This window comes from Mustelus asterias, chromosome 1, assembly GCF_964213995.1.
Source record: "Mustelus asterias chromosome 1, sMusAst1.hap1.1, whole genome shotgun sequence".
NCBI classification, from domain to species: Eukaryota; Metazoa; Chordata; class Chondrichthyes; order Carcharhiniformes; family Triakidae; genus Mustelus; species Mustelus asterias.
The window spans coordinates 61,604,238-61,613,277 of record NC_135801.1 but is presented as its reverse complement, the minus strand read 5'-3'; the positions used below and the strand labels follow the sequence as shown (position 1 = coordinate 61,613,277).

The 9,040-nt window shown below is 39.6% G+C and overlaps 1 protein-coding gene across 1 annotated transcript; it reads left to right on the top strand.

Annotated features, from left to right (window-relative positions):
* Window positions 1-590: 590 nt before the first annotated feature.
* On the top strand, window positions 591-9,040 carry tmem128 (transmembrane protein 128). The gene is made up of 5 exons (XM_078213131.1): window positions 591-785; window positions 2,458-2,599; window positions 3,682-3,843; window positions 5,512-5,621; window positions 7,297-9,040. Exons 1-4 carry the CDS (start codon window positions 638-640, stop codon window positions 5,609-5,611), a joined length of 552 nt encoding a protein of 183 aa, XP_078069257.1. The 5' UTR covers window positions 591-637; the 3' UTR covers window positions 5,612-5,621; window positions 7,297-9,040.

Below are 9,040 nucleotides of genomic sequence, written 5' to 3'. Positions count from 1 at the left end.
CTATATGTGCCCTGTTTGTGAACCCAACTCCCCACTCACCTGATGAAGGAGCAGCCCTCTGAAAGTTTGTGATATCAAATAAGCCTTTTGGACTTTAACCTGGTGTTGTGAGATTTCTTACTGTGCCCACCCCAGTCCAACGCCGGCATCTCCACATCATGGTTACAGAAATAGGGAGAGTTGTAAGGGCTGGAGGAGGCTGCAGAGATAGGGAGCGTTGTAGGGGCTGGAGGAGGCTGCAGAGATAGGGAGCGTTGTAGGGGCTGGAGGAGGCTGCAGAGATAGGGAGGGTTGTAAGGGCTGGAGGAGGCTGCAGAGATAGGGAGGGTTGTAGGGGCTGGAGGAGGTTGCAGAGATAGGGAGGGTTGTAGGGGCTGGAGGAGGTTGCAGAGATAGGGAGGGTTGTAGGGGCTGGAGGAGATTGCAGAGATAGGGAGGGTTCTGGGGCTGGAATACATTGATATGGAAACCTATATGGATGGTTGGAGGGATGTAGGGGCTGGAACTATTACAGATACAGGGAAGGTTGTAGGGGATGATTGCTGGTCCACAGTTATCTGTTGGACGCCTGCGCAGCAGCCGCTTCCCCCGGTGGGCGGAGCGGCTTGTGACGCTGCCCTTGGCTCCGCCTCCCGTGATGTCAGCGCGTGTTTGCGTGATGACGGCCCTGTCCTGCAGCAAGATGGCGGCGGACCCAGAGTCGCTGCTTCGCTTCCGGAATCAGTTCCGAGCGGAGTCCCCGGCCCGGGGAAGCGGGAACTCAGTGCGGCCTGGCCCGGGAGAAGGTGACAGCAAATAGAGCGGGCGGAGTTCACCCTCCATCAGCGCCCCCCCTCACCCTCTATCAACGCCCCCTCACCCTCCATCAACGCCCCCCTCACCCTCTATCAACGCCCCCCTCACCCTCTATCAACGCCCCCCTCACCCTCCATCAACGCCCCCTCACCCTCCATCAACGCCCCCCTCAACCTCCATCAGCGCCCCTCCCTCACCCTCCCTCCCCATGTTTCGAGTACGTTGGTTCTATTCTCTCTTCACAGATGTTGTCAGACCTGCTGAGATTTTCCAGCATTTCCTGTTTTTGTTTCAGATTCCAGCACCCGCAGTATTTTGCTTTTATTTTTGGGTACTGGGTCATCTTGCTTTCCAATTGTCATCGGAAGGCAGTGCATCACACAGATAGATGCCTTGGTTAACTAATGACTGGGACATGGTGCAAGTCATAGGATGAAACCTCCAGGAATACATTTACTCACAGTTGGCAACCCTAGTTGGAATGGATGGCAAAGCTGAAGCGGTAGTTGTGTGTCATCAGCATACATCTGGAAGCTGCTCCTGTGTCTCTGGATGACATGATCTAGTGGCCAAATGTGGGTATGGAAGGATTGTAGATCAAAGAAAGATCCTTGAAAGGTTCCAGAAGTGTCAGATTGAGAGTTGGAGGAGAAAATATTTCTGGCAATGATCTGGCTATGATTTGGATTGTTAAGAACCAAACCAAGTGACGTAAATTCCATTGAGATAGTAAAGAAACTAGAGAAGACACAGGTTCCAGACAAAAGCAGGGGAGAGCTTGAGAGAGTTTGCAGCTAGGTGGGAAAGGAGAGAACCAGCTGGAAGGACAGCCTGCAGCTTAGTGGCTGCAAGTTCTTTACGAAGTTGGAGAAGACAGGGAAAAGGAGTTTTGGTGGTGGAGTGAAATTAAACAGGGGTTGCATTTGCTTTCCAGGATGTTTCTGGAGTGATGGCTGGATTTGGTGGGAGTGAAGTTTTTATTTCCTCTATTGTAGAGTAAGCATGTTTGATTGATTCACTCAACTAACAAATGGGTAGATCTCGTGAGGTAGGGTTTGTGTCATTATGGGTGACTGCAGTAATTGTGGTAAGATTTCCGTACCATGTGAAGGAAAGATTGGTGTTTACATTTTATATCACGTAACATTTTTTTGAATGCGGGTGGAGAGCAAATAATAATGGCTATGTTTGTATTTCATGATTTCATTTTTTATACCATTTGTACTCGTTCCATTAGGCAGTCAAAAGGACTGTCTCCAGGCACATGGAAGCTGTGTTAGACAGGATCATTGTTTAAAAATGAGTCACTCATGTGAAACAGAGATTAAGTAAAAAAAATTTCTGAGGGTCTTGAGTCTTTAGTACTCTCTTCCTGAGGCGGTCTTTGAATATTTTTAACGCAGAGGTGGATAGATTTTTGGTGAGCAAGGGATGATACGTTATTTGGACTAGGAAGGATGCAAATTTGAGGTAGCTAGCAGATCAGCCATGATTTTATTAAATGGTGAAGCAGGCTCGAGGGGCTACTCCTGCTCCTTCTTCGTGTTTATTTCATCGGGCTTTGCTGTCCTAAGGCGCTCATGTATCTTCTGTACAATATGAAAGTAATTCCTAATCTATCCAAATTGGACAGTTTTAACAATATCCTTTGTTTATAAACAGATTTGGAAGATGAGGAGAAGAAGAAGGAAAAACCACTTCCTCGACTTAATACGCACTCTGTATTCTGGATTTTATCTTCAATCGCAGTGACATATTATGTTGAATTTTTTTCCACAATTAAAACAGATTACCGAATAGAAGGGTAAATAATCTGATTTTTAAAAAACTTTTTGTATCTCTTATTGGTGCATTTTGAAGTTTCAAAATGTAGGATATTGAGATAGTTTTGTTTTCTGCCCACCAGCAATATGGAGTGTGTTTTTTGAAGTCTAATGCTGGAGGCAGGGTGAAAGGCATTAAATGTTACCAAAATCTGTTCATATCCAGTTGAGCAAGCTCTAATTTGTATGTGAAAATGAAGAGCTGGACTGTTGTGGGCCCCTTCCAAACCATCAGGCCTCCACCACCAATGCATTTGTGCTTCAATGCAATGCCTTTATATAAGTTTATCACTTGTGAAATAAAAATTCTAATGGTTTAGAAATTCTTTTTGAAAAGTCCCTAAGCTCTCAATTCGACTCTGTTGAATGTGAAAAATGTAACCTGGAAATTCTATAAACTGCACATGCACAGAATGCACATCGAAAACTCTGTTATGGGTAACAATGTGCAATTGAAGCCCCGGCTTTTAAGATTGGCAGAGGACTTCATGTAAAAACTCAGAAAGAATGAAACGTGAATTTTATGGAAAATGTAATTGTTACTGTGCAATGTCATTTCTTTTAGTTTAAATTTTGGGCATTTCAGTTATTGAAAAAAGGCAGCTAAATTAATCTTTAGAGAAAGCGTTTGTGATTTTTTTGCACCATCATTAATATTTTAGCTATTAAATAGTACCAGTAGAATGACATTTCAAAGATGAAAATATCACCACCTTACAGGAATGATATGTAATGCAGATGCTTAAGAGTTTTCATGGTGGATATTAGGCATTGCTCCTACTTGCTGAAAAAACTAAACATATCTTTTACACTCCCAGCTGGCAGTAATTTTTGGAAAACTACTTCTGGTCATGAGGCAACTGGGGTGGGAAGAAACTGGGAGGTTTCTTTTGTTTAAAAATTCTAAAGTTCATGTCCCACTTGTGATGTAAATATTTATCATTTGATCTTACTAGCCATACCTTGCCCCGTCTCTTCCTGAATATGTTTTCAACAATACTGAAAGTACATTTATTCTACTCGTGTCTGTTTCTTGTCAATAATTCTTTTTCTCTCAAATCAGTCGATGGTTCCTTTTAGGCACCTCTCTGCTGATAATTAGCCTGCTGATTGCCTTCTACTGCATCTTCTACCTGGAATGGTACAGAGGAATCGGAGAATATGAGCAATATAATCCTACCCTTGTTCCTTCAGCTACAGCTTCTTTCATTGCTGCAGCAGTGTGGTAGGTTTTTAATTTGTGGGATAATTGGATGAATTACTGCTGATTAAAGGCCGCATGTGATAGCCTAATCTATAGTGTTTGTTTAATATTCTTTGTCTTAGAGTGTCAGCTCAGAGAGGTCATTTCCCCACAAACTAGCAAGTGATCTAGGTGAAAACTTCACTGCATCACTGAGGGAGTGCTGCATTGTTGATGTCATTCAGATGCAATATTTTAAACTAAGGCTTTTACAACTAGAAGTAAACAACTGTATGCCAGTATTTGATGAAGAATAAGTTATCCTATCATCCTGCTGAATATTCCCCACCCCGTCATGTTTCTGTAAAGATATAAAAGCACCAATCATTTTTAAGGGATTGGGTAAACATATTCTGGTTTTATTTAGTTCAGCTAGGCACATGAAAATGTATATTCATGACAGAAAGCTTGAATACATCAGCAGCTGAGCTGTGGACACTGTGGTGCTCAGAGTCCAACGTGAAACTGATGCTGGATCGCATGATGACACTTCCCTTCTCATGATGGCATACCCGTATAGTACAACTCCCACACCAGTAGTGACACTAAAAAAAATTAATTGGCTATAAGCCATTTGTAAGATGGGATCTTGCTGTGCACATGTGCCTGGCTACACAAACATGAATGTGCTTGGATACAAATTTACTGATTGTGGAATGTCTGGTGCAACATAATTACTTGTTCATTTTTTTGAGAACTGCTCTTCCAGTGTCTAAGAGGACACTAGCACGGTACTACAGCAATCTTGTTCATTCATTTGTTTGCGCAAAGAAACTTGAATCTCATTCAAATTATGCAATTTAAATAAGACAAACCAATATTTTTCTGCTGTTTTAATTTATTGATTTATTAACTAGCAATGGCCAAAAGATTTGCAACTTGGGGCCCAAGAATATGTTTCCTTAAAACCAATACTTTGTTGCAGGTTTCAGCCATTGACAATAGTCAAGTGTAAAGTGAAAACAGTTCAAACATTTGTATCAAATCATTTTTCAGTTCATTCAATAAATATAATTGCTGAATGGCCTTGGAATAAATCACAATTGGGAATTCCGTTCATGTACTTGAGATGCATGGAGTATTCTCAAAGGCAGTTAGGGATGGGCAATAAATGCTAGCCTAGCCAGCAACGCCTGCATCCATGAATGAATGAAAAAAAAACTTGCTGCACTGCTTTTCCATCATGTTATTTGAACCTAAATGGGAAGAGTTCAATGGTATTGTCACTCAATTATAATTCCAATCTGTTTTCTGTTCATGTACATAGAGTAATTACATAAATCAACTATTGAGCTATATTGGTAACAGAAAATTCTAAAGATATCACTCGGTGACCAGACACCAATTGAGCCCCTTATTATGTAGCAGGTTCTGTAGTTCACTCTTTGTGAGTTTCAGTGATGACTGATTTTTACACGTATATGGAGGTTATCCCCAGTCCAGAAATACATGGATAATATAGATGTACACATATCATTGAACTTGACTACGTTCCTTTTTGCAACATTGCAATTAGCGCTTCCAGTCAATGTGTACCAACTGTACGTATACTGCCCAGATATTTCAAGGACTGAAACTAGACTGATTTCACATTTGAAATTCTAATGTAGTTAGTAAACAAATTACTGATTTGAAACTTTCTTTTTACAGCTTTAACATTGCACTGTGGCCGGTGTGGTCTTTCTTTACTCCTTTTATCCTTTTCACTCAATTTATGGGTGTCGTAATGTTTGTATCATTACTGGGATGATGTTCTGCAGGTACGTTTCTAATTATAGTTCCAACTGTTTTAACTAAATATATATTTTTTCTCGTGTTCTGGGAAGTGGCACAGTGGTTAGCATTGTCGCATCACAGCGCCAGGGACCTGGGTTCAATTCCTGGCTTGGGTCACTGTCTGTGCAGAGTCTGCACGTTCTCTCCATGTCTGCGTGGGTTTCCTCTGGGTGCTCTGGTTTTCTCCCACAATTCAAAAGACGCGCTGGTTTGGTGCATTGGCCATGCTAAATTCTCCTTCAGTGTACCCGAACAGGTGCCAGAGTGTGGCGACTAGAGGATTTTCATAGTAAGTCATTGCAGTGTTAATGTAAGCCCACTTGTGACACTAATAAATAAACTTTAAAACTTCAAACACTGCAATTGGTGGTGATAAACAATATCAATAAGTCGTTGTTAATTGAACTTAGTTGGGGTGCTACAGTTCTCTGTACTAGTCTAGCTTGTGGGAGTAGTGTGAATTCGTCCAGGCTTATTTATCCCAATTGCTTTCCGGTAATCACTGCTGGAAAGTGAGTATGTGGATATTGGGTGAAGGAAAGAGTGGACTCAGTTGTGACACCCACCAAAATTTGATAGCTTGAATTATGCTTATAGACCAGAGCCACAAGGTGAATGGCTACTTCAGAGCACCCATGTATACCCTATCGAGGGTGAATGCCAAGACAGGAGGAGCAGAAAACAAATGAATTTAAAAAGAAAAGGGATTTTGCAATTCAAAAGAAAATTGCCAACTAACACCAGTAGCAAATTAAGTTTTCTTAATTGTTCCATTGATTTTTTTTTTGAGTATTTTGCTTAAAACTTAGTCAAATTTCTGACCCTGATCAAAAGTAAATTGAGCATCCATATGTTGTTCCAACTTTGGTGACTTTGTTGCTCTTTGAGTTTTAGAAGTTTGTTCATGTGAGTAGCTTAAAGGAATGCAAGTATTTAACTCGTGACAGAAAATCTGGGACTAAACCTTTTTGGTTTCATGAAATGAGCAGAGCAAAAGTACATAGCTGCTGCCATTGACTTGGCAGTCAAACAAAATACACAGGTTAAATACACATTTCATAGTCATATGCCTGTTTTCAGCTTATTTTTCAATTAATTGAGATGAAAAGGTGTATTTGCCTCAGTTTTCCTCTTCATCTTTCCCCTAGTTATGTCAGGCTTCTCGGTCAGCTATTGTAACCTAGTGTGAAGAGCAGGCGGGCAGACCAGCTTTTCTCATTGGTTTTACATGATCCGTTGCTGAGAGATGCACACAAATAGGCCACATGTCTCTTTCTCTGTACATTTCAGGATTTCTTCTGTCTTTTAATCACTACTTTTTCATCAAGCATTGAAACTGGATGTGTGAAGAATTGATCATGAAAATCAGATATTTGGCAGTCCATGGCACAGCTCTTAAGGATCCACTAGCTGTGATTCTGATTAGAGTTCACTAAAAGCAGCTTTTTCCACAATTAGTCTGCAGGGTAATCATCTAATCAACTCTTTAATACTGCCTCACTTTAGAAAGAAATTGACAATCAGCTTAATTGTAATATAGTTGCTCGCATTGTCTAGTTGTGTCAGTGAACTTGTAAGTCAGTATTTTAAATATATAGAGGTGCATTGTAAGTCATAATTATTTTCTTAATGAATTACTTTTAATTTTTCTCATTGCAGAGCTCAGCTTGATGCTTCCTGTAAATATAGAACTTCTCTTTCAATGGCCTGCAATTGTCACAAGTAACTGAAATGGAAAGCTTTAGTTCAATGAATTTCACTGTTATTTTTTAAAATAAACTCTTGAGCATTATTTATCCATGATCTATAATGCAGTTTGAAAAAAAAGATTGCTTTTGTACAATATAATGAAAATTTCAATTGTGTCCTGTGAATAAGTCAATGTAATTAAAGAATTCAATAAAGTCTATTTGAAATATCATGAACAAACATAAAAATGACCTTCAAAGACAACTTTAGAACTGCCTGAAATTAGAATGAGTGTAAATTGTTTTAGGTGACTTGTTGCCAGTGAATGATATATGACCAAGGAAAATTGCCCCCTCCCTCGGCCGATATAAAACAGATTCCAAATAAGCATGTACCTTCTCATTTGTTCTCCAGTTTCCTCCTGTGATATCAGTCGAAAACCCGCAGAAAGGTAACCTGATTCCAGTATTTTACAGGTATCCTTCTGAGCCAGTGGCTATACTATTTTGCCCCACCTTTCCTGGAGCAACACCTGATCAGCACTTTGTTTCAGTGAGTTAGATGCTCCCAAAACTGCTCCCTTTATATTGATTTTAAATGAAAGAGTAGATTAAAGAAATTGCCCTTTTAGAAGTGCATCACCAACTTGGAAGGTGATAGCTCTTGCATATCACCCATCGACTGTTAAAGAATGGCAGTAGCTTGCAAACAAGTAATTTGCTTGTTTTTTCTGCCAGAAGTGATGCAGAAAGATGTACAAAACAAAATATTTGAGCTAAGAAATGTTTGAATGTTACTATGTGTGCACGTATGTGTGGGGAGTAATGGTATCTAACTGAAAAAAATAGAATGTGCTTTACTGGTTAAATAGATTGTTATTTCTTCTAGCCTAACTCCGTGAAATAGCATGCAGATTCTTAAACATACAACATGCACAAGTTTGATAAATACTTTTGTTATCAAGTTTTAATATGCCATTAAATTTGTATAAAGTTTCTAGAATGTATTAAAACCACTGGGCCATTTGTGTACAAACTAAATGAATTACATGCTTTGGCTCTTGTTTGAAATGTATATGTTGCCAGTTTATTCCTCATTTGAATAAAAAATACCCGAAAACCACAATGCTTGCCTCATCTAGCTAGCTACAATAATATGATGTGCATCAGATTGTTTTTGTATGATTGTTTCACAAAATATGAACAATTAAATTGCCTGATGAATCAAATTGTTGTATGTGTGCTTTGTTAAATCATGAATCCACAAGAGTAGATGGGGCCCATTTATCCATAGGTATTCTTGGTGCAATGACAGTGCTTATCCATAGTAGTATCCAGAACTCTTGTGCTTGTAATATTCTTTGTATAAGCATCTTTATGTTACAAATCCTGATTATGAAATCAGTGCTATTTATGCGGCAACTTATGTTGCAACACCATTGATAAATAGACTTCTTGAGCTGGCAGTAGCTTACCGCCAGGATATTCTGTAATATAGAGTGTACAGTGGGCAGTTTGTTAATATGTATGCAAGATTATTTAATTTCCAAGCTAGGAATGTCTTCTGACTTTTTGGGTGGCTGATCACATCGAAGCCCCAGAAATAATAAGCTATTACTGCTTAGACAACTGTGTACCATAATTTATTTTTAAATTGTTGAATGAAGTCATACATGGTGTTCAGGTTATCAAGTTCTAAAATACTTTACTTCCAG

What these genes read in the sequence shown, in the direction of transcription:
- tmem128 (XM_078213131.1), top strand. Translation starts at nt 638, where the DNA reads ATGTCAGCGCGTGTTTGCGTGATGACGGCCCTGTCCTGCAGCAAGATG. An exon ending in ACAGATTACCGAATAGAAGG is followed by an intron (nt 2,600 to 3,681) that starts GTAAATAATCTG and finishes CTCTCAAATCAG; the next exon opens with TCGATGGTTCCTTTTAGGCA. An exon ending in TTCATTGCTGCAGCAGTGTG is followed by an intron (nt 3,844 to 5,511) that starts GTAGGTTTTTAA and finishes TTCTTTTTACAG; the next exon opens with CTTTAACATTGCACTGTGGC.